Here is a 25,638-nt window from a genome sequence, read left to right as displayed (position 1 = left end):
TGTATTGGTAATTAGCTGAGCAATGTCTGATATGACTGTTGTTATAAGGACAACATCATTGTTTTATTTTTCCTTATTAAAAATACTACCCCAGACATAAATTTGCTTGTGCAGAACATACGTATCAGGCATGCTGCTATTTGTTAGGAACAATTTGACTTTAGTTTTGTGAATTTAATCAAGCATGTAATCGCTTTTAAATCCTCACGAAGCTTTGTAAGGGGAGGATTTATCATTTTAATGTTTCTAAAAATACAACTGTGGAAATAACCACGTACTTAATCCATTTGTAATCATAAATAGTTTTCTACATTACAGTTAATTGAGATACCAAAAGATATCTCTAAAATCATTAACTCTCATGATTGGATAGGAAGGAAGAAGAAGGAAAAACAACGTTCTTAAAGGCCCATTTTGTATTGAGCTGCACCCTAGACCATTTCACAGAGCACCTCAAGAGGCTACCGGTTTTAATGTAATTTTTCTTCCAGGAACAAAATTCTTTTCTGACCATGATCCTAAGAATACTCAATTCTGTCTTCCAGGAGAGAATAACTGCCCATCATTAAATAGAAAACCCACTTACTCAGTCATGGCCTTTTTCTAAAGCTGGTCAGCTACTATGGGCTTCTTTCATAATGGAGATACACATGGGTCAATAGGAAAGAGTTTTATTTTCTTTACTTTTTTCAAATATTTAATCACAGTTAGCTAAATGCAAAACATTAACAGAACAGCTAACTAATTTCTGATTTAAAGGGTAGAAGAAAGGGTTTTTGAACCCCAAAAATTTCCCCCACAGAAGCATGAAATGAAAAGATCAGGACCACCACCAAGACTTTGCCCAAAAACGTCCTTTTCAATATGGGGATGACATTGAATTCACTCGCACCCTGATAGAAGGGGGACCATACCTCACTGCCCTCTCCGCGGATAGCCTGTGATCTTTACTGAATAACATATCAAGGCAAGAGAGGGGAGACTACCTCTAGAGAAAAACTTGGCCTCTTTTATCATTTTACCAAGGATGAGCCCAATATTTAGTGGGTTAGGATTATTGAACAACTATATTTTAGTGGTGTTGTAGTCTGAATTTTTTCCAAAACAATTTGCATGAGTGGTTGGCAAAATGTAATGGATGAGAGTAGAATAAGTTTTGTGTTTATTATTTTATCTTTTGGTCCTAAGTCCATGCTGGCCTGGCAGATCTAAGTTGAAACTCACATGTAGTTTCCTTAAGCTAATTTTGTGACACAGGCACATAAGAAAAGTATCTATGTATGAAATATAGGTTTTCAATTAGTAATATAAATGCAAGAATGAAAGACATCTATACATAGAAAAATACTGTAACAAAATTCTAAAGAAAAATCAGTCAGAAAAAAAATTAAGAGCTTTCTTTCTCAATGTATTTATCTATATTCCTCACTGCAACCAGACCAGCTCCACGTACCAGTGAAAGAATGTCTGCTTAGATACTTTCTCCAAATTGCTGTAATTCATTTTCACCTTCAGTTATCATTAGCAATGACAGAAAGAACTCTTTTAAAGAAAATCTAGCCATTGGCATGAAGTCACAGTTCAGGTTACACTCTTTTTCTGTTCTTTCGGCTAGATTACGTTAGGAGGGGGCTTGGAAATCTGCGCCCTCCTCTAACAGTTCGGTCTCTCAGTCACACTATAAACTTGGAAGCCTATTTCCAGGACAAGAAAAGTGTTCTCCATTTGCAAAGAGACAGGTCATGAAATAGAAGAAATATTCTTAACAGTAATGAAAGTCAAGATGTAAGGAGAATAGGGTGCCATTAACTACTTTGAAGAAAGCACAAATCTGCTGGCATCTGTGGTAATGTCTGAAAGAACTGTTAGAAAATAGGTTTTGTTTTTATTATGATGGCATATACTTAGCCTGTGTCTGACTTATCTCTGTCTGGTGATTAACAGGTACCTACCAGTTTAAAACCCCTGAATCTTCTCCACCGGGTACACCAATTGGCAGGATCAAAGCCAGCGACGCCGACGTGGGAGAAAACGCTGCAATTGAGTACAGCATCACAGAGGGAGAGGGGCTGGACATGTTTGATGTCATCACCGACCAGGAAACCCAGGAAGGGATTATAACTGTCAAAAAGGTAATGCCATTTATTAATATCATACAAATGGATGCATTTACTTTTCTCTGGTCCCCAAGTATCTGGGGGCAGTTACATCTCACATGAACATTCCTCTAGATTCTTATTTTACTAATTATTTCTTTTAAACACCAAGTATAATTACATTCAGATTTCTTTGGTTGCCTTTTAGGGGTCCTCAATAATCTGATGCATTCATCAATTCCATACTTTCAATAAACTTTCATTGAGAACCTCCTAAGTAAATAAATAATACGAACAACTGATATACAAAAAAGTACATAAGTAAATAACATAAATGAACAATAAATTAAAAAACAGTGCCAGACGCTGTGTTAGATGCTGGCTGTAAAACAGTGCGTTCAACACCAAGATCTCTGCTCTCAGGGAACTTCCAATGTGGGGAGAAAAGAGACAAGGAAGTCAATAAACAAACGCATATAACTACAAATTCTGACTCATGCTTTGAAGGAAAATAGCAATACAGCAGTGATAAAGATGACCTGAATTAGAGAGAGAGGAGATAGAAAGACCACAAAAATAAACTAAGTGACACAAATTTCCTGCAAGCTTTTTAGTTACTTTTCAGAACACAATAAATTTTTTATATACTGAATTCCTATTTTTCCCCTATGTACTTACTCACTATTTACCCCCCAAAATTCTCCAGCACCCTGGAGCAGTATGCAAAAGTGTGGCAAAAATGTAAAACCAATAAACTATGTGCTTCAAAGTGAAAAGTAATATTAACCTTGGTTACTTTTTTAATGATTTCACTTTTATCATGTATGGTGTCATATCTTCTCTCTCCTTTGCCACACTCTTCTATCTGCTGGTAAATATAAGCAGAGGTGGACATAAAGAGCAAGAAAATTTTTTCCTCTTAAGCTTTGGATTACATGTCTTAATATCTGCAAACATAATAAAACATGTTTAAGTGACACTCAGACCAATGTTTTATCCTATAACATAATTAGGAAGCCTATTAGTGTGCATTAACCTCTTTAATTTTCTTGGTGCCTTATCAGATTCAAACTGAAATTTTGCCTAGCCGACTAAATCACATTCACTAACATCTTGATTAATTGTGTTTCTAGTGAGCCTTGTCATATTAGCATCTAAAACTGAAAGTCAGCAATAAGCATTTGGGTTCACTCCGTCTCCAGAAACAGAGATGCTTTCCCTAAAGACCTCTGACAACAATGATCGTTACTTTCTTTGGCAAGTAATTAGCCCAATGCCCTTATCAGGCCATCACTTGGAATATTTTATCACTTCATACCAAAAAAAACATTTTTAATCTATTTCATCTTAATGAGGATGAGGGAATCATGATGCAAACCCATGCTTCTCAATTCTAGCTGCACATTAGACTTGCTAGGGGAAGTGTTTAAAAGTATAGATTCCCAGGGCTGGCCCCATGGCCTAATGGTTAAGTTCAGAGTGCTCCACTTGGGTGGCCTGGGTTCAGTTTCTGGGCACGGACCTACACTACTTGTTGGTTGCCATGCTTTGGCGGTGACCCACATGCAAAATAGAGGAAGATTGGCACAGATGTTAGCTCAGGCAAATCTTCCTCAGCAAAAAAAAAAAAAAAAAAAAGTCTAGATTCCCATCCCCATGACGGGTATTTGGGTTTAATGAGTTTAATGGTCCAGTGTGGGGCCCTGATATTGGCAAATCTGAAACACTCATTAGGTGTTTAATTAAAGTCAAATGTGACATCTGACACAGAATAATCTACTGCATATTTGCCAACTTGCCCCTAACATGGTTTCCTCTAGTCAAGTATAAGGATTTTTTTTAAAAGAGGGTTTAACAGACTCCTGCTTCCAGGTCCCCTTTCCTGCCCATTATACCTTGAACCCCTGCACCCACTTTTAAGGCAACAGCGGACACTGTTTCAGCCCACACTTTCAGCAGGATTGTGTGGCCTCTGAACTCCCATGCCATTACCCAATATCACACTGTGTAGAGATGTGTCTAGGACATATGATCGCATTCATTTTTCAGTGATTTGCACTAAAAATGATTCGTGTCTTGGCTGCTATAAATATGTCCCTTCTCCCCACCTCCCAAGCTCTTGGACTTTGAAAAGAAGAAAGTGTACACCCTCAAAGTGGAAGCCTCCAACCCTCACGTTGAACCCCGCTTTCTCTACCTGGGTCCATTCAAAGATTCCGCCACAGTTAGAATCATGGTGGAAGATGTCGATGAGCCCCCCATCTTCAGCAAACTGGCCTACATCCTACAAATAAGAGAAGATGCTCAGATAAACACGACGATAGGCTCGGTCTCAGCGCAAGATCCAGATGCTGCCAGGAATCCTGTCAAGTAAGCATACTTCTGTGACATGTCTCTTTCATAAGTGTCAATCGATTTATATTCAAATATATGCCTGCAAGTTCGAAAAGATGGATCCTTTTTCTCTAATTAGACAATTGTGTCTTCGCGAAAAACTGCTCCAAATAGCACCTTCACTCTCCTTGCTCAACGTAAATATTATTTTAGCAGCAGCATAAACCTAAAAAACACAAAATTGGAGGAGACAAAACATAAAATGAGCTATAAGGAGTTTACTGCTTACTTAGACGTCAGATAAGGTAACGCAGCTGAATGGCCTGAGATTTTTTTTCTTTTAAGGTCTTATATTTGTCAAAGAGTGGCATGGAGAAAGCATTGTGATTTTTAACAAACAAGGCACTGGGCTTGAGAGTCTGTTTTCAAATGTGGAAGAACCCATCATGCAACACTTAGAGACAGAATTATGCTCCATTTGGATGCATAATTTTTTTTCTTTCACAGACATGAATAAAAACAAGAACCATTTCATGATACATGTCTGTGAAATCTTGGGAAAATTAATAGAGCTGAATCTAAATTTAACCTATATAAGTAAGCTCTATTTTACCTGCACTTTCCTTCCACCTTAGTTGTAAATCATGTTGCAAGGAAGCCTCATTGCTCTTTGAGACCACTGATCCTTCAGTATTCTAGAATCTTATCACAAAGACACTGGAGGAAACTAACCTCCAGCTTTTAGCCAGTAGCTTTGTTGACTAGATGAGAAGAGGGCTAAACCAGAATATCATTGTGTAAATTACTCCCCAGAAAGAAAGTAAGCAGACTGAGAAGCTAGAGGAATTCTTGCCAGTGAGTCCACAATATATTCCGATCAGGGTCTTTGCTCTGTGCCAATCACGTTCTAGGCATTAGGGAGTCAACAGAACACAATACCAAGTCCTGGTCTCGTGGAACTTACATTCTAATTGGGGTGGATAGAAATAGGCAAGCAATAAATATGTAATATGTCAGATGAAAATAAATTGTAAGCAGTAAAATAAGACAGAGTATGGAAATAAAGTGTCTCTGGGGTACTATTTTAGATAGCGTGGTCTGGCTTGGCTTTGGCGGGAAATCTTCTGAGTAAACATTTGAATGAAATGAAGGGATGAACCATGCTGATAGCTGGGGGAAGAACATTCCAAGAAGAGGGAAAAGCGACGGTAAGGTCTGATACCAGCACTTGTGTGGCATATAAAAGAAGTAACAAGGAGGGGCTGGCCCGGCAGCACAACGGTTAAGTGTACACATTCCACTTCAGTGGCCCGGGGTTCGCCAGTTTGGATCCCAGGTGCAGACATGGCACTGCTTGGCAAGCCATGCTGTAGTAGGCATCCCACATATAAAGTAGAGGAAGATGGGCACAGATGTTAGCTCCTTGGCCAGTCTTCCTCAGCAAAAAAGAAAAAGAGAGGAGGATTGGCAGCAGATGTTAGCTCAGGGCTAATCTTCCTCAAAAATAAAAAAGAGTGACAAGGAGGCCTATATAGCTAGAAGAGAGTGAGCGAGGTGGAGAGTGGTAAGGTAGAGGCAACAGAGGGGGGCTCTGATAGGTGGTGAGTGTGGCAGGTTCCACTGGAGTTTGTAGGCCCTAGTCAAGATGGGGTTTTATTCTGATTGAGGTAAGAAGCCACTGGAGAGCTTTGAGTAGAAGCATTATCTAATCCAAAACTACTCTTTAAAAGGATCACGCTGGCTGCTGGGTGAAGACTGTTGTTTCAGATAAAAGAGTCTGCGGCTCTAAGGGGGTCACTTTCTAACTTTTCAGCCACTGAGCCTCTTGTTCAAATGAAACCATATGGCAAGTCCCACATCTGAAATACAAAAATGCCTGGCTTACTTTCAGAGAATAATTTTAAATCATTGGGAAAATAGTCTCTGTTGTGTTATCATTCTACTGGACTATCTGTAGACATCCTGAATTGGACTATAGTCAACCCACAGTAGACACATGTGAGCTCCACAGGTCAAGTGTTCCCCCATATACATAGAATATTAATAAGGGAAATGAATGATGGCCTTTGCTTGTATAACACAAATAATTTTAAGTACTTTCACAACTATTCTAGCACTTGGAGTTTGTTATCCAACTGTGTAAGAAAAATATCTTTGCAAGTCAATGTCAAGACCAATTTAAAAGTATTAATGCTGGAAGTTTACAAATATGAGCTCTGGTTACCTCTTTGATAAGTGAACATGTTTTTGTTGTTGTTGTTTGCTGAGGAAGATTAGCCATGAGCTGACGTCTGTTGCCAATCTTCCTCTATTTTGTATGTGGGTTGCCACCATAGCACGGCTGCCGAGTGGTGTAGGTCCGTGACACAGGCTGTCCAAGCAGAGTCCACGGAACTTAACCACTAGGCCACAGGGCCAGCCCCTCAACATGGTTGTGATCGAAAGAGATAATGTCTTCTGAGAATTTAGGTGGCATTTTTATATCTATTTTTCTTTTTATACCGAACAGATTTTTACGCACTGTGCTCTTTTATGTTTTAATGAAAGAAAGTAGTTAGTTTGTCAGGCTGGGTTTGCTGTCATCTAACTTTGAAGTTTTTTCTTCTAGCCCTGCCTTGGTACATACAGATTTGAGCTATAGATATAAATTAAAGAAAAGTAGTACACATAGATACATTGGTATATAAATGCATGTTCTGGTAATTTCTTTCATAGGATAAAATTGATTTTTATGTTAGAAAAGTACATCCAAACACAGTTTTTGGTTATTCAAGACATAAATAATAAACAACTAGGTGCTAGACAATATGTGAGATGCACAATTAATACTAGAGAATTCTTCCCCCAAACATTGATATATCATGACGCAGGCACAAGTCTTTAACTCTTTAATCACATAAAATAATTTTGTTCCAATCATTATTACGTTATCACAAATAACCTTTGATTTCCATGAAAGAGTCTTATAAAATATCACTGTGAATACATATTATGAAAAATTTACATGCAAACACACTTCCTTTCCTAACCCACAAATCTTCCTGACTTGAGGATACATTAGAAGACAAATTGTTGAGTCAAAGAATACAGTAAAGTTCTAGAAAAAAACAAAGAGCGAGCTACCTAGCAGAACGATCTGCCACAATCATGGTGGGATTGATTACCTTGTTCCTTATCAGATATGATTGCAGTTAATGAGACTGGATGGCAAATATCCTGGATATAAATTGAAATACTTTGGAAAGAAAAACAATAAATAAGCTTTTGTGTGCAAGCATTCGTCCTAAAGAATGTTGACATTTTAGGTACTCTATTAATTTTTAAACCTCCCAATTAAAGAAAAAAATATATACAATTTTGGTATTTCCTAAATAGTTATTTTCTCTCTAAAATTGAAAGTTACCTTCAACTAAAAATTCCTCACTCCATACCCTTTATTTCGAGGCTTGATGGGAAAATATGATGACATGTAAAACTTAAAACTATAGCATGGAAAAAAGGGACAAAGAACAAGAAAAGATGAACGCTGTATATAATTGTAACAGCTTGTAAAGGCAGTAAGTAGCGTGTCTTAATGTTGACATTTTTCATGAGGGAAAAATATATTTGTAGATAATTATTACATTTCTTACAAAGTCTATGGATATTGAGATTTCCTTTGGGTAATTACTTATATGCTATAATTATTTATCTTTCTCAAATTAAAAATGAAGAAAGGTAATCAAGTAAGTTCAGTGCTGTTGACTAAAATTCTTTTTTTTTAATAATTGACTTGTATCCCTGTATAAGTTTAAGGTGTACAGCATAATGACTTCACCTGCATATATTGTGAAATTATTAGCATAATAAGTTTAGTTAACATTCATCATCTCATACAGATGCCAAAAAAAAAATGGTTTTTTCTGTAATGAAAACTCTTAGGGCTAAATTCTTAATAAATTTTGATGCATAAATGGCAAAAACATTAGTTGTTTCATCTGTTTCAATCATTTTGATAGTAAAACATTAGGTTTATATAAATTGAAACTAAAATTCTAACTCAACTTTACAGATAGAAGGATAGATAGATATCCATTGTGAACTTCATTAATTCTCTTTAAAATCAGGCTTAAATGGCCTATAATAATGGAATATCTATTTTATACAGATCTCCTGCTAGATAAAAAGATAGATTTTATTAAGATAAGATATACTGTTTATTATAATTCACTAGTTACATTTTAAAGCAAAATTATTAATTGAAATATAATCTCGGACATGATACACTATTGCAAGTTAGTAACGGGTTGATTTTTCTTAGAGCATTCATAATAATTCCACATGTGTATGACTAGTTAAGTCATTTACTTCAATTGTATTTCTACTGAGCTGACGTTTTTAAATCTCCAACCATGATATAAATTTTGAGAATCAAGCTGAAATGGACAATTTTTTGTTCCCAATGGCCTTAACATATCAACTTTCTTCTGAATGTTCTCTTTAATGCTCCCCCCATACAACAGAGTGTACACATACTTAGCCCCTTATGTAGCTTTTCCAAAAACTAGTAATAAATGTATAAAGAAGACAACATTTCTCAAAATCTACTAGTCTTCCATTAATTTTAGTATTGAAGACTCCTTCTTTGGTTTCTAAGGTGGCACGCTTGGTTTTCTTTGAATTTTCTAAACTCTCCTTAAATATTTATTAAGTTCCTACTCTGTTCTGGGCATTTGTCCTAGTCCCTGCGCGTTTCTACTGTCTTGTTCATCCTTTAATTGATTCTGTCCTTAGCGTTTTTCTCCCTTCGCTGAACATGCTCTTCCTAGACAGTTGAATAGGGAATCTAGGTTGTTAGTCCGGCTCTTTGCCTTGACCTTCACACTAGATATCTCTTCCGGGACTTTTCTCAGCCTCAACATAAAACTGAAACTTATGATCTTCCCCAAATCCTGTTCTTCACTCCTCTTCTATCAGTTTGTGTCAGCACCATCCAACCCTTCTCCTCAATTCAACCAGTGATCTTTGTTAAACATGATTTGGCTTGTGACAGTCCCTTGCTTAAAACCCATTGGTAGATTCACATTGTGCTTAGAATAAATCCCACCTCCTTCCCACAGCCAGCCTGCCCTTCTACCGTCCAGACTGTGGCTGTGTCCCCAAGCTCATGTCCTACCCCCACTCCTGCCTCACTAACCTCAGCCACTCTAGCCATCTTCTGCTTCTTTCAACATAACAATTTTAAAAACAAAATGGATAATAGAAAAATAGCCATAATCCTCCTATGTACACACACATTAAAGTTCTGAGATTCTAAAAGCTTGAGTTAAATTACAGCAATTACTACACAAACTTGGTCCAAATTACTCAAAATCATGCAACTTGTCTAATGGGTTTACTATTAAGATCTCAATTGTAAAGAACTGATTTCTCAGAATATTTTGCTTAATGTTAGGGATATTCAAATATGTGCGACAGGTAGAAAAAAGTTCATGGAACAGATATTCCTGGAATGGTTTTAGGATGTGAGAACAGCAAATACCAAGAAAACCTTTTAAAATTCCAGTCTGCATTTTCAGGTATTCTGTCGATCGACACACAGATATGGACAGGATCTTCAACATTGATTCTGGAAATGGTTCAATTTTTACGTCGAAACTTCTTGACCGCGAAACATTGCTATGGCACAACATCACGGTGATAGCAACAGAGATCAGTAAGTACAACCTCATACCACTGTTGCCCCCGAGTGACAGTGTCCCAGCAAGGGCTGGGGAGGCACGGCTGAAGTTCGTCACCGTGTATTGATGATCGTGCTCGATATATGTTGAGGGAAAGAGCCCTGTAACGATTCGCGGTAATGTTTCTTCTAGACATGTGTTGGTTTATTCACAAATGCAGAGGCAACTGTGGGAGTTCCTCAGTTTGGAAACAACAAAATGGGAATGCATCTCTCCAATGAAATTAAATTGGTACATGTTGGATTTGATTCCAAAAAGCTTATAAATCAGAACGTTACAGAATCAGCTGAAAAAAATGGGCTCCCGTTAGAATTGGGGGGAGGGGAATCGAGTATATTCAAAAATGAAGGCATCCTTTAAAATATTTTGGATATTCATCCTCTCACTTTCTATAGAATTTCTATTTCAAAATCATTACAGAATTAAGAGAGATACATTTTAACTCTTCCATGCACCAAAGTGAGCAATACAAACCACCAAGTAATCCATAAAATGTTTAGAATGAATTTTATGGCAGTCCCCACAAAATTTAAGGCGAAGAAAAACAGTGCCAAAAGAATGCTTCAAATAAAATGATTATACACAGTGAAAACTGTGTAATGTAAACACAATGTGTAGACCTAAGTACATAAAAGAAAAAGGATCTGTAAAATAACATTTAAATGTTTAAAAAAAGGCACCTAAATTATAGCTCATTTTTTAGTTTTAGTTTTTGATTTTAAAAGTTTAGATATTTTTACTCAGTTGGGGATCTAGTGTGAAACACTCCATATCAAATGGTACATTACAGTAGTATTCTTTGTCAACATAACTCATGAGATTTGAAGTGGCTGAAGGACATTGAGTAGAATGATAAATAACCAATACGGGCAAAATGAAACGCTGTGTTTTGATAGTGATAAGAACCCCTCATTATAAATTTTCTAGGTAGGAATTTGCTTTTCAGAATCTATGTGGATACCAGTGCAGAGCATACTTAAAGCTTTAAAATTACAGAATTATTGCCCACTGAATAGGGCCATTTTTATTACATCATGAAATAATTTTGCTGAAGTAGTCATTTCATGTGTATTTTAAGCTTTGTGTGTAAAAATTTCTGTTCTTAAGATTTAATGTTTCTGTGATATATTTGAAAGTACTAATGATAAAGACCTTTTAAAACTTCAGCAGCTCTGACTTTGAAAAAATAATGTGAGCAAAATTGTAGATGCAAGAGAGCTTAAGAATCTTATTGTCCAAATTTCTTAACTACCTTTGATATAACAGAAGCCAAGAGCTTGTACAAAACCAGCTCTCTCCTACCCCAGGGCCTTTGCACTTGCTGTTTCCTCTATCTGGAGAGCCAGAAATATTCATATGGCTTAATCTTTCTCTCCATTCATGTCTCTGAACAAGTGACATCTCATCAGAGAAGCCATCCCCGGTCATCCCATTCACAGTAGCACCTCCATCTCTCTCCAATCCCTTTTTCCTGTTTAATTTCTCCCTCGCATTTACCATCTGACACATTATATATTTATGTGTTTACAGTTTGTCTAGTGCCAGGAAGCAGGATCTTTGTTATGTTTCCCATATGTCCCAGCACCCCAAATAGTAACTGGCATGTATTAGGTATTAGAGTCTCACTAAATATTGATCAAGTGAACAAATGAATAGACATGTGAGTGAAGAGAGCTGAGATGAGAGATTCCAATTCCTGATTCTTAGGCCAGGAACCTGTCTTCCACACAATCCAGGAGATTCCCACAGAAGGCCACCAAAATACTTCAGTTATCTCAGGTCTTCAAACCTTGATGCTGCTCCATCATTCTTCTGGGTGAACTGCCTGGGCTTTGGAGTCAGACAGACTCAAGTTTGAATATAGGTTCTTACTATCTCTTACTTACTTGCTTCTTACTATCTCTATGAACATGGACAGATGACCCAATTTATATGTGCCTCAGTTTCCTGATCTATACAATGGGGGCAACAACTGTATCTACCTCAGAAGTTTCTAAGGATGAAATCAGATAATATAGCAAAGTGCTTAGCACAGTATCCAGCTCTTGTTCAGCACTCAGGCTAGAAAACTAAGACCAGTAACAACCATTTGGTCTCCTTCATTTCCTCCCCTTCTTCCTTGTGTCCAAATTTTTCCCATCTACCTCCTTCCTTGGCTTCCTTTAAAATCTGCCTCTAAAATGCCTTTCCTAGACAGCTTTTCTTTATTTTGTGTGACTCTTGGGTTTATTATGCAGCTGCACTGTATCAACACAAGTAGCTTTGTCTCCTAGCTATTTCCATTGGGTGTATCCAACTCCAGAAGTATCGCATGATCTAATTCTACTTTTTTGTGACGACGTTGGTACATAATGCCCTGCGGAACTCACAGCAGATTCGGGGAATCTGTGTATGAATGAGAAAGAAGGTGTGTGTGATTATTGTCTAAAGGGCATTGGTGATGAACATATAAATGCCTATTCCTTTCTTTTTGGCATGTTGCAGATAATCCAAAGCAAAGCAGCCGAGTACCTCTATATATTAAAGTTCTGGATGTCAATGACAACGCCCCAGAATTTGCTGAATTCTATGAAACTTTTGTCTGTGAGAAAGCAAAAGCAGATCAAGTGAGTTTCATAAGAAAGTAAACTAATTTCATCAGATTAATTTAGGTCTTCTAATAATTCAGATGATATATAGAGCTGAGGGCTAGTTTTGAATTATCTATGAGGTGGATGATCACAAAATTAATACTATAAATAAGAACCAGGATGGATGTATAACTTGCATAAGAGAACAAACAGTTTTTAAGAACTGGAAGTTCATCAGCCTCAAAGACTCATGCTGATTCCAAATCAGTCTTAAGTTTTCATTAGAATAGATTAGTCACAACTTTATTGGAAAAATCTTTATTGGTGAGCAGATAACTTTAATTACCATATATACCGGAAAGGATATCTATACCATATTTTACTACTGCCTATAATTCATAGTTGCACTTACTTACACTGCCCATCTGTACAAGTAATACAAATTCATGAATGTTTTACTGTTTTACACATTTGTTCCCACCTGAAATAGTCTTTTCTGCCAAGGATATAAAAATTATGTTACGGTTTGTCAAAACAGAAGTGCACTGTTAAAATACATGTTAAAGTGGGAAGCTCAAGTTACGTGTTTCACATACAAATTTTCTCTTCAGTTTTTTTGCAAGTTGATGGCTTATGAATATGCCAAGATTGCATTTCTAAACAGGCTGTCCAAAGAATGCCCCCATTTTCTTCACTTGCAATGTTGTCATAGATCATTGTGATATTTTATAGCTTTGTACCACTCTAGGGCAGTGTTTCTCAATTAGGGTGATGTTGCCTCCCAGGGGACATTTGGCAATGGCTGGGGACATTGCTGATTGTCACAAGGAGGGTGTTACTGGTATCTAGTGGGAGGATGCTTGGCTTGCTGCTAAACATCCCACAGTGCACAGGACAGCCCCACAAGAAAGGAGCACCCCTTGCTCCACTTCCATTCCATCAATTGTTTACGTGGTGTGGATTCCATATAAATTTTCTAGAGGTTGTCATTTGAAAATTGCGATTAGAAATCATTTAGTCAAGCAATTTACTGCAAAACTGTAAGAAACACTTTATGGTTTTGATTTTAGTTGATTCAGACCCTACGAGCTGTTGACAAGGATGACCCTTACAGCGGGCACCAGTTCTCATTCTCTTTGGCCCCCGAAGCAGCCAGTGGCTCAAACTTTACCATTCAAGACAACAAAGGTAAATGAGCCCAAGTTACCCTCTCCGTCTGGATATTTATATCTGTATCTCTACCTATCTATTCCTACCACGATTGATCCAGTTCATGAATGTATCCACATACATTCACCACTTTGCTTTCTCGTTTCAGACAACACAGCGGGAATCCTAACTCGGAAAAATGGCTATAATAGACACGAGATGAGCACCTATCTCCTGCCTGTGGTCATTTCAGACAACGACTACCCAGTCCAAAGCAGCACTGGGACAGTGACTGTCCGGGTCTGTGCATGCGACCACCACGGGAACATGCAGTCCTGCCATGCGGAGGCCCTCGTCCACCCCACGGGACTGAGCACGGGGGCTCTGATTGCCATCCTACTGTGCATCGTGACCCTACTAGGTAAACTGCTTCTCCCTGCATCCTATCTCCCCATGCTGAGGGGCACTCACTGTTACTGTGGCTCTCTAGATTTATCCGCCTCCCCCATTAAGGCATACAGCCCGATCTAGGTGAGTAGAGTTACACGCTGAGATTCTGTGTTGTGCAACCATGAACTGGTTTTTGCTTGAAAATGGCTTTGGAGAATGAACAGATGCGAAGCTTGCCCATGTCTTTACCTATCCAGGGAATCATTCCACCAAATGAATCTCTTGTCCCTCAGACTGGGAATGAATCGGGGGGGATTTGAGGGCAATATAAACATGCCCTTTTCATTTCATTTGTTGTTTAATATTTTAACCTGGCAAACATTGTTAAATTTTAAAGAGTGAAAGTTGGATGACGGCCCTTTCTACAAAGGTAAAGTTTAAAATCAATGGGAAAGTGGGAAGAAGAATGTGATGACTTTTTTTCTCTCATACAGGATGATGAAATTTTCTTTAACCCAGCAAACTTATTTTGATCTACCCATTTGAATAACTACTTTCCTAGCATTGCTCTCTGACTGCCACATCCACAATGTCTATTATTTCTCAGCATCTCAATAATAAATAACTTCTGTGACTAAGGAAATAAATCTGGGACCTAAAAGAAATGAATGTAATAAAAGCAAAAATCAAGGTCTAACAATGATTCAAATGAAATTTTTACCTCCAACCAACTAACTAGGCACACAGGTTGAGCTCAAAATGCTCAACATACTCTTGATGTTGTGAACTAAGAAATCAAATGTTAGCTAATGCAGTCCTTCCAAAGATAAAAGTAAGATTTTTAAAGCTTGCCTACACAAGAGGGAAAAAAAGGAAGAAGTTAGAGTTAACCTAGATTACACAGTCAGGAAAAAACTCTTTAAAAAAAATGACAATATCGTGACTTTGAGAAGAGTAAGGAAGACTTACATTTCTCCAAGAGAAGAACGCCTAGGGATCCCTGCTCAGGAACTTGACATTCCATATCAACTTTGCTAATTATAACAGAAGCCTTGAAACTCCACCACAGAACTGTGATTCTCTTTGTCAACTAAGATTTGGGCAAAGTATTTTAAGATATGAGGATAAATAAAAACTGACTATGCAAAGAAAAAAATTAGTGTCTCTAATGGTGTGAGTCTGTAAAAAAATTGTTTTGGAGAAGAAAGATATGAATATTCTTTTTTATTTAAAAAAAGGTTATTTTTAGAAGGGCTGGATTGGCAGGCTGTTCTCTGGTAGAATTCCATGGACTCTCGTGGGCTGTGGAAGGAGAGCTGACTCTTATCTCACAGAGATGACTCTTCCTTTCCCTCATCATCTACTCATTTTCTCTTCCCCCAAGTTTTTCCTTCTAACTAGCTCCCTTTATCCTCCCGTTTCGTCTCCTTCCTCCAGTGAATTCGCTGTCTCATTGCTCCTAACGTGCCTCAGTGCTTCCCACATCTTGTGGAGTCTCTTTGGAATTCTGTACCTCATAAAAAAGGAGAAAAATTGGATGTAACCTTTACTAGGCTCACATCATGGGGTAGACACTGGGCAAGATGCTTTACAAATGTTTTTCTCATTTAATCCTCAGAACCATCTGGTATATATTTATCTGCGTCTTAACTATGGCTTCCAAGATGTGAAGTCATGTAGCCAAGACACACAGCTAACAGGTGGTAGAACTAAGTTCCAAACCCAGGTCTTCTCTCCCTGAGCCTTGGTGCTTCCACACTGCACTCTACTTTCTTTGTGAGCTTATAGAAAGCAGGGTAACTTCCAGGCTGAAAGAGAGCCTGAACTGAAAATAAGGCAACTGAAGAATGTGGAAGCAAACCTGAGAGCTAGTAAGAGAAGGAAAGCCACGTGGATATGGGAAGAAATCAGCAGTCAGGAAAGTGGATCATGTGGCCTCTGGTGTTTTATTTGCAAAAATAAAATATAAATAACTACTACATTTTGTGTCTCGATGGTGCCTTAGAATTTACAAAACTTTCACATTTATTAACTCAATCCTGACAACAACACTGGGCACTGTTATTGCTTCTCTTTCGCAAGAGAAGGAAACAGACAGGGCACATCGTTTAAGTGAACCTAGATCTGTTGACCTCAAATGCCTTGCTACCTTCTAGCTTTATGATGAGATTTGAGCACAGATTGGTCCAACTCCCCCCCACCCCCAACCCCAACGAAAATCTCACTGCTGTCTTCTGGCCCCAAGAGGGTAGAGAAAAGGGAATGGCTCAGTTACTGGGAAGAAAGCATATTAGTTTCTCAGAATGTTTTTGTTCTACGTACTTGGAACTCACGTCTTCCATTTATAAAAGTTAGCTTTGAGAAAGATCTCTCTTCTAGGCAGTTAAATAGTCAGGGAATCCTGTTCAGTTGTGCTTTGGGCTAATAAGAAAAGATACGGACAGTTGTAGCTGTATGAGAATTCGGCAGTGAATCAATGTCTTTGAATTACTGAATGTGCCCTTTCTCTCTCAGACAACTGCACTGTCAGGCGTGCGTAGGACTAAAATAAAAGATACAGGTAACTTAAGCTGGGGAAGAATTAGGAAGTGATAAATGCCTGCTATCTTGCCTTAAATGACCAAATGAACCTGTGGTACCTCAGAGTTTAATTCTTTGAGACACAGTTAGCTTGGTTCTATTCTCTAATCCCAAATGCTATCCTGATTTACAACCCTCCTGTTCTGCAAATCCATGTCATTGGTCACAGTGGAAACCAGCACTAAAGGTAGATTATGAGCATCCCTCTGCCTGAAGCCTTGGAATTTCACACCCACCCAGACCCCAGGGTAAAGCGAAGGCCTGCAGAAGCATGCCCTGCCCCTACATGACGTGGCCCTACCCTGCTGCTCTGCTCTCCCCAGATCCCTCTGGTCCAGCCACAGGGTCTCCAGGCTGTTTCTCAAACACTCCAGGCGCACCCCTACTCCAGGACCTTTCTTCTAGCTCTGTCCCCTTCACCAGACAGCTCCTTGGATAACTCCTCATGTCCTTGCTCAAATGTCACTTCCTCAATGATGCAATCTTTCCCCCAAAAAAATATATTGCCCCTCAGATGTACACAGCAGCACTCTCATGCTCCTTTCTCTGCTCTAAGTTTTCTTGTTTACATTGCACTTATCATCTTCCAACAATTTCCTTGTTTATTAGACACATTGTTTATTTTCTGTCTCCATCCACCCCCACCACCCCTCCTGCCCACCTTCTTAGGGCAGCACTCGCGATCAGTTTTATTGATAGTGCCTAGAACTGTACCTGGCACAGAGTAGGCACTACCTAGATATTTACTGAACGAACCGATAAATAAATACCCTGAATGAATGGGACAAATGTGGCATCAGGATACTCTCTGGCAGCAAATGAGAATGTGTGCAATTACACAGCCACACACTTGAAAAGGAAAAAAGTGTATTTCCTTTAGAAATAGTCTATAATCCCAACATGCTTCACAGCGTGGTGGTTAAGACTGTGGGCTTTCTAGTCTGACTGAGCTGGAATTCAATTGCTTGTACCTGTGACATTTCTAAGCCTCAATTTCCTCTCCATAAAATGGGGGTCTAATGATGGTATATACTTCGTAGGGGTATCATGGTAATTAAATGAGATTCAGTATGTAAAGTACTTCACACAGTGCTTGACATATAGAACTCTCTAAATAGACAAGCAATTCTTATTAATACTATTAACATCTGAAACTTTAACATATAGACATACGGGTGAACATATATCCTTTATTATATAGGTAGATATACACACCCACCAAAAGCCATTATTCTGGAATTTTTATTGCAATAATTCTATTTTCATGGTTCATGAAAACGGGACCATGTATGGATGAAAGAATAAAAAAACATTATTGGTACTCCCTGTAATAAACTCCCCTGGACAAACCCCGTTTGACAATACATCTTCTGCCCTGGATAACTGTTTTCTCTCTAAGCTGTTGCTGTTTTATTTTCCCACCCATATGTCCATTTGTAGACGTGTCTCTCTACAGGTAGCCAGCTGTGTTCTCCCCGGCCAGCTGTGAAGAAACACCAGGAGCTATTGAAACACAATTCTTGCTTTGTGTCTAATTTGAGTTGAGAGGAAAAACCAAAAGGATGAACACTCTGGGCAACAAATTTATAGAATATAAACCTTTGGAAGTTTTGAGTCCCCACTTAAATGTGTTTATTTTGTTTAGCTCAAACAGAAATAATCTGGCATGTGTATGATAACCTGCCCCCTTCAAACGGGCTGGTCTTGAAGTCCCAAAGGGCTTTTCTGAATTGTATCTGGGTCTCTCCACGTATCATCTGTACTAACATGTCCTTATATGTGGGAAAGGTATGCAAATATTCACATCTCGACTTTAGGTTTTAAACTAATTTTACACTTTTCTCAGAAAAAAAAAAGGAAGGCATAGTGCAAAAGTTATTTTAGATGTGGAGTTATGCAAACCCTTCAACACATCTAGAAGGTGCCAGCCTTGTGCTTATAAGCGGCTTCAGAGCATTTTAGGTGTTTAGCATAATTTGCACTCAACACAATACTCTCACTGTGGTTGAGCTTTCTTTCATTATTATTTTATTTTTTTCTTTACCTTAAAACTAGTTTGCCATTTCAAAGCAAAAAGGAACTACTGACAAAATATGACGGTGTTTTATCCTCCACTTAAATTGTAACCCTCTTTCAAATATTTACTCCATTTCTTTGGTTCCTAGTTTGATCATGCACAGAGGCGAGTAGATGCTTCAAGAAAGAAAAGTTGAGTCTGCACTTTCCTAGAAAACTTTTAAAACTTCGCATTGGAGCACAGTGTTCTTTCCTGGCACTAATTGGGCGGCAAATTAACTTTTCCTTCCCTTTTCTGTTTTGTTTCTGCCTCCAGTGACAGTGGTGTTGTTTGCAGCTCTGAGGCGGCAGCGGAAAAAAGAACCTTTGATCATTTCCAAAGAGGACATCAGAGACAACATTGTCAGTTACAACGACGAAGGTGGTGGAGAGGAGGACACTCAGGCCTTTGATATCGGCACCCTGAGGAATCCCGAAGCCATAGAGGACAGCAAATTACGCAGGGACATTGTGCCCGAAGCCCTTTTTCTACCCCGACGGACTCCAGCCGCTCGTGATAACACCGACGTCCGAGATTTCATCAACCAAAGGTTAAAGGAGAATGACACGGACCCCACTGCCCCGCCCTACGACTCCTTGGCCACCTATGCCTACGAGGGCACCGGCTCGGTGGCCGATTCCCTGAGCTCGCTGGAGTCAGTGACCACAGATGGAGACCAAGACTATGATTACCTTAGTGACTGGGGCCCTCGCTTCAAAAAGCTCGCAGATATGTACGGAGGGGTGGACAGTGACAAAGACTCCTAATATGTTGCCTTTTTTCATTTTCCAATACGACACTGAAACATGCGAAGTGGCTATTTCTTTCTATTTATCCACTACTCCGTGGAGGGTTCTCTGTTCTACCAGTTCCAAAAGTCAATGGCTGCAGTCCGTGGGGATCTAATGTTAGAGACTTTTTTCTAGTACACTTTTATGAGCTTCCAAGAGGCAAATGTTTATTTTTTAGTGCATCAGTTAACCATGTCAGTCAGCCCAACAGGCCCCAAGCTGGAGGAGAGGACAGAGAGTAACATTTTCCCTTGTTCTCTTAGGGCAAGTTCCGAACATGCTCAATTCAACTGGCCTGGTCTTTTTACTACACTCCGTTGACTCAGGTCGGCTGACTGCTCCGCCTGTACACTTCACATGCTAATGGGATGAGGGATTGTGCTTTAATGATTAAAGATAGAGTTTTAGTAAGAGAAATGAGGAACAACTTCACAGTCGTTCCTGGTGCATCAGCCCACAAGGAGATAATGAACTATATATGAGTGTGTGTTTCCATCACAAAGAATTTAAAACATCTACGCATCCTGTGTGTTCTTCAAGAACTTTTTCTGACACCATTGGCTATTCAAAACATCAGATCCACCAATGTTTTAAGATTCTCATTCCTCTTTAGGAATAAAAGCAAATTAAATGGTAGCATTCAAAAACAACCACCAAAAAACAAAAAACTTAGTAAGACCTCATTCTTTGCCACTAACTTCTAATTTGTTATATAGTAGACATGCAGAAGTTTGCCCTCCCACCATATAAAGGAAAAGGGAAAATAGCTAACAATGTTAACAAAATAAATATTTAACATACTTTAAACTTTGGGCCACCAAATATACCACAGATTACTTGAAATTGTTTCAACCATCAGTAGGCTAATTACAAATAAGTCTAATTGTTTAAAAGTTCTTGAAGGAACTTTTCTGAGATAAATTTTAACTCCTTGTCTGTAGTTGTCCTCAGTATTATTCTAATATACTTGAATGTAGCAGTGTGAAGTACAATAATTCATATTCTTAAGATACTTCTTACACAGTTAAGTTGCATTAGTAAAGGTAGATTAAATAAAACTCGAATCCTGCTCTTGGAGTTTAATGGGGAGGTAAGAGCCAGCCACACTTGAACCTGATACCCTGTCCTTCACGTCCAGAAACATCTATCTATTTATATAATGTGATAGATATAGATGAACATTGAGATCATGGTGAAAACCTACATATAACATATTTGGAAGATGCTTACAAAGGGAAAAACTCAGATTCCCTTCAACAAGAGTGTTTAAGATTGTAATTAAAATGATAGTTGACTTTCAAAAGCATTAATATTTTTTGATTGTTTTTAACTTAGTTTCCATGGCAACCCTGCCAGCCTTGTCTTTGAGCTAATGATAAAGTAATGGTCTCAAACTATGACAGAAAAGTAATGTACAATCCATCCAATCTATTATTTCTCTAATTATGCAATTAGCATCACAGTTATTATCCAGAAGACCCAACTGAACTGAACTAATCCTTTTGGCAGGTTCAAATCATTTATTTCATACGGCTGTTCTAATGACTTTTATCATTAGAATCCTACATCGTGCAGTCATCAGAAATTTCCAAAGTACTGTAATGAAAACATCCTTGTTTTGAAACCTTTAGGAAAAAAACAGGCGCTGTATATATATAATATGTACTTAAGAATATGCTGACTTCAATTATTAGTCTTAGGGATTTATTTTCAATTAATGTTAATTTTCTACAGATAATCTTAGCGTAATTTCCATTGGGGGATAATGTCATATCAGCACATATTTTCTTTTTGGAAACACATTGTTGTTTGGTTCCGTTTTAAGTAGGCATATTACCCAGGAAGAAAGACGGCACCTTTAAAATAAGAGAAATGTAGTATTTTGGGTTACCCAAGTAGAGTGAAAAATTTTTACAATCATATTATCCTTGTGCTTCCTGAATGGTTTCCTATTTTCTAATAGACTTCCCTGTATACTAACAAGTATGCCATGCTTGGGCTATTTCTTGCTTTCAGGGTTTTCTTTTGTTAGTTCTTCATACACACACGGACATATATACACACACAGAGGAATGCAAACAAAATACTACAAGAGGGCTTCACTGTAATGAATCAATGTATATCATAGACACAGGTAAGTGTTGAAAAAAGATAGCTTAGTAAAGTTTAATAAGAACTAGTTATTTATAGCAATAGAACAACACCTTAATTACATGACTTATTGTAAAATTAAAGAGCTCTCTATCCTTATGTATCATGTCATGTAACAAATTGAATCAAGAAAGAAAGTCCTGTAAAAAGAAACATATCATCAAAAGTCTTCTTTTGAACTTTTGGCGTTAACTTGAACGTCGGAGGGTTGACACTAGCGACTTCCAATGTTTAAGGGTAAAGTTTACTCTTTCCTCAGAACTGAAAGTAAGTAGTTCTGTCGTGGAATATTTGAGATGTAATTGGCAGGATATTTTATCCCTCCCTGACGATGATATGGTATACAAGAACAAGATGATATGACTAAATACTGAAATAACTGTCTAATCTCCTACCACAAAACCTGATGATCAAGTGAATCTCTAAGAAACTCGAGACTTTGAGGCTGGAACTGAATATTTAGCATGAGGGTCCTGTAAGTATCAAGGTGGGGTAGTATTTTCCTATAATGAAGACTCTTTGATGTCATGGATACAATAAGAGCCACAGTTCCATCATTCTAGGCAGGTTTCACTTCCTTCCCACCAAAGTATCAGGTCAGGACTCAGGTCAACATGAATGATTACTGGAGAAAAAAATTAGTTTTCAGCTCAGTTTTCACATTGTCTCTGTCCTGATATTAGATGCTGGTGATGAGAAAGATGGAAGGAAAGGGGAAAGAGATAAAAGTTTAATATTTTCTGTAATCACTGAGAAGCTACAATTTATTAAACATAAGCAGATTGCTTTTGTAGGTTGCTTCAAGGACTGTGAGGCCTTTCTGACATTTTTTTTTCCCTCCATTCAAAGGGGAGAGTTTCTTCAAACCATTAAGATGTTCCCTAGAATATGCTGAAATTTTAAAGACATTAAACCATTGTGCATAAATTTAAAGCCCCTTCACTTCATGACCACTTTCTGCTGAAAGACCTAGAAAACATTTGTCCCCAAATAAAAGAAAAATCAAATGGGAGAGAAGCAAAGATGGCTCCATAGAACCATAAGAGAGGGGATCTGGGCACAGTAAACATATGATTTTTACAGAACTTTCTTGGCTTTATGGTTTACATGGAAAAAGGGAGGTTCGAATACAAATTGACTCCATTTTCAGATGGAACAAAACCTGGTGATTCAACTTTAACTTGGTAAAAATGTTTTTGGTTTAGTGTTCATTTTCAGGTCCCAAAATGTTGTACAAAAAGTTCTTAAAGTTGAATCTCTATCTTAGAAGCATCTAAATTTTATGGATCCAAACTAACTTTAGAAAGTTTCCATTACTTTCTTTCTTTTTTTTTTTTTTTTGATGAGGAAGATTGTCCCTGAGCTAACATCTGTGCTAATCTTCCTCTACTTTGTGTGTGGGACACCACTATAGCTTGGCTTGATGAGTGGTGTGTAGGTCTGTGTCCGGGATCCGAACCTACGAACCCCAGGCCACTGAAGTGGAGCGCACAAACTTAACCAGTACACCACCAGTCTAGCCCTTACTTTCATTTTTAAGTAGGTAAATTTTAGATGTCCTGATTTGCTAAATAATACCTTACATCAAATGCTTTGCCTTGAAATGTTTATTTCATTGGAGATAATAATGTATAAACTATGAACTGGGCCTTCCTCAATTCTACATACTTGAGGACAAAAATAGTATGCAGTTGAAAGGAAACAACAGAGCTGATTCTTGGGCACAAACTGAATATTTAAACCAGGTACAGCTAAATTCATTTTCCTCAGGAACAAAATCACCAAATAAATTATTATATCCTAGTTACTAGGTTTAAGTGGTGTAATTTCTTTGGAAGAATGCTCTGAAAAGTCACGATCCCCACTATTTGGAAAGGCATCCTCTGAAAAGGATCATTTTAGTTTAATTTTATTTTTTATGTTTTTATCTAGATGAAATCTTTTTGAATTGTGAGCAGGGATTAAAAATCCAAACAGGCTGCTGTGTTTACGTTAACAATACAACCCAGCCTTCTTCATCAGATCATAAGAGTGGAAAGATTAAGACTTAGAGTGTGGATCTTCAGGAAGATGAACTATTTCCTAAGGTCTGACAAGCAGCTCTGTTTTCCAGAGAATACAGAATTTCAGTATGGTCTCCTTAAAAGTTCAGTGACTATTACAGTTGCAGCATTTTTAATCTGTCTTTGGCATCTTTATGGAATAATTTTCTAAAGGGATAATTCTCTACTAAAAAATAGCAGACCCCGACCATATTTAATGTTCAAAGCAATACCCTCCAAGAAAGGAAATACATTGACTCACACACTTGTTAAAAGTTAATAAAGAAATAGCTCATTTTTAAAGTCAGAAGTTTATGGTCTCTGTATCGTCAGTTTAATTTAAGCATTGCTGAGACAATCTTTAATCTCCTCCCCATTTTGTAATACCTTATTTATGATGCATTTTCATTTTTTAATTCGGGGGGAACGTTAGCCCAGCAGAGGCAGCAGATGAAAGTGCCGAAAGGAGGTCAGATGGAAACAAAGCTATTATCCACTGTATTTCAGACAGGACCGAGGCACTTAGCTGAAGAGCCACTGGCTTATTAGATTAATTTCAAAAGAGCTTTTACAAGTTACTTAATTCCATTTTTTTTTGAAGAACCCATGGACCACAAACTCAAATTTCTCCTCAAATGGGGTTAATTTGACAAATGAGGCATGGACCCAGCATTGTGCAAAAAGCATTCCACTCTAATGAGATCTTGGTCTTTCTTACAAGACTCTGCTATTTATGTAAATATGTCTAGAGGCACCTTCTATAAGCTTTTAGTTTTCTATGATCTATTAGTGTTTATTAAGGAATCAGATGCATAGAATAACTAGGCATCAGGGGGAATGTTGTGTGGCAGACGTAACACTGATCTGCTCAGAAGACACATAGGAACACTTCGAAAGCGTTGTACTGTTTTGTTTGTGATTATTCTCATTGCTTTGAAAGTACACTGCATAAGAATAGGCCTTATAATAAATGCTATGTATGTCTTCAGTAGTACCAAGCTAAGGCAATTTGGCGTTCCCCTACTGTGATTTGTGATTTTAAACCCAGAAAATAAAAGCTTTTTGGTATTGATTGTTTTTAATTAAAAACACTCCCAAGTATAAATTGAAACTGATGCCACCCTTGAAGATTTACTGGCCTGGAGCATTCAGTTCTGTATCACTCGTGTCTTTGGGAGCGAGAACACCTGATGGAAACAGTCACTGCTCAGCTTTCATCCACATTTGTAGTTAGGGAGATTTTCATAACTTCACAGTTTACATGAGAAAATTTTCTGTATTAGAAGAACGGGGTTGAGACAATTACATTTTAGCTCAGTGTGGCCGGGCCTTTTGTTGTAGTCAAATGGCAAACACACACTCCTTGAAATGGCTTCTTTTATTTTCCTTTGTTTTCGTAGAAGTATAAATTCGAAAAGAATGCAATTTAAGAAGTGATTTCTCACAAAGAGTAAATATGCCTTTTGCAAATCAATTTTTGTAACAAGTTATTTATATGATATTACTTAATAAACTGGTTTTTTTCTAACTTGTTTTTTTTCAATTCTCTCAAACTATTGTTTGTAATCAGAGATTTTAAAAATGTACATGTTGATACACACTTTATCTTTCCCAATCTGCTATTTTAACCTCTCAGATAGCTAACAAAAGCCAACTTGTTATATGATGATTAGCTTGTAAACAATAGTTTCTCCTAGCCAGCAGTATATATCGTTGGCACTGCCCTGCAAACTTCTTACTGCTGGGATGTCAAGAATTC

The 25,638-nt window shown here is 37.8% G+C and overlaps 1 protein-coding gene across 4 annotated transcripts in view; it reads left to right on the top strand.

The window, feature by feature from the left end:
- Nucleotides 1-25,407, top strand: part of CDH6 (cadherin 6) — a 125,832-nt gene extending 100,425 nt beyond the window's left edge. For all 4 annotated transcript variants that reach the window (XM_001500761.7, XM_070246411.1, XM_023625810.2 and 1 more), the window contains exons 6-12: nucleotides 1,945-2,132; nucleotides 4,213-4,466; nucleotides 9,989-10,125; nucleotides 12,635-12,756; nucleotides 13,791-13,908; nucleotides 14,039-14,290; nucleotides 19,172-25,407. In XM_001500761.7, coding sequence (XP_001500811.1) covers nucleotides 1,945-2,132; nucleotides 4,213-4,466; nucleotides 9,989-10,125; nucleotides 12,635-12,756; nucleotides 13,791-13,908; nucleotides 14,039-14,290; nucleotides 19,172-19,662 — 1,562 coding nt within the window. In that variant the 3' untranslated portion in view covers nucleotides 19,663-25,407. The remainder of the gene's footprint in view (nucleotides 1-1,944; nucleotides 2,133-4,212; nucleotides 4,467-9,988; nucleotides 10,126-12,634; nucleotides 12,757-13,790; nucleotides 13,909-14,038; nucleotides 14,291-19,171) is intronic.
- The last annotated feature ends 231 nt before the right edge of the window (nucleotides 25,408-25,638 follow it).

The sequence above is a fragment of the Equus caballus genome, chromosome 21 (genome assembly GCF_041296265.1).
Source record: "Equus caballus isolate H_3958 breed thoroughbred chromosome 21, TB-T2T, whole genome shotgun sequence".
NCBI classification, from domain to species: Eukaryota; Metazoa; Chordata; class Mammalia; order Perissodactyla; family Equidae; genus Equus; species Equus caballus.
The sequence above is the reverse complement of the archived record's forward strand: the minus strand, read 5'-3'. Positions and strand labels throughout refer to the sequence as shown.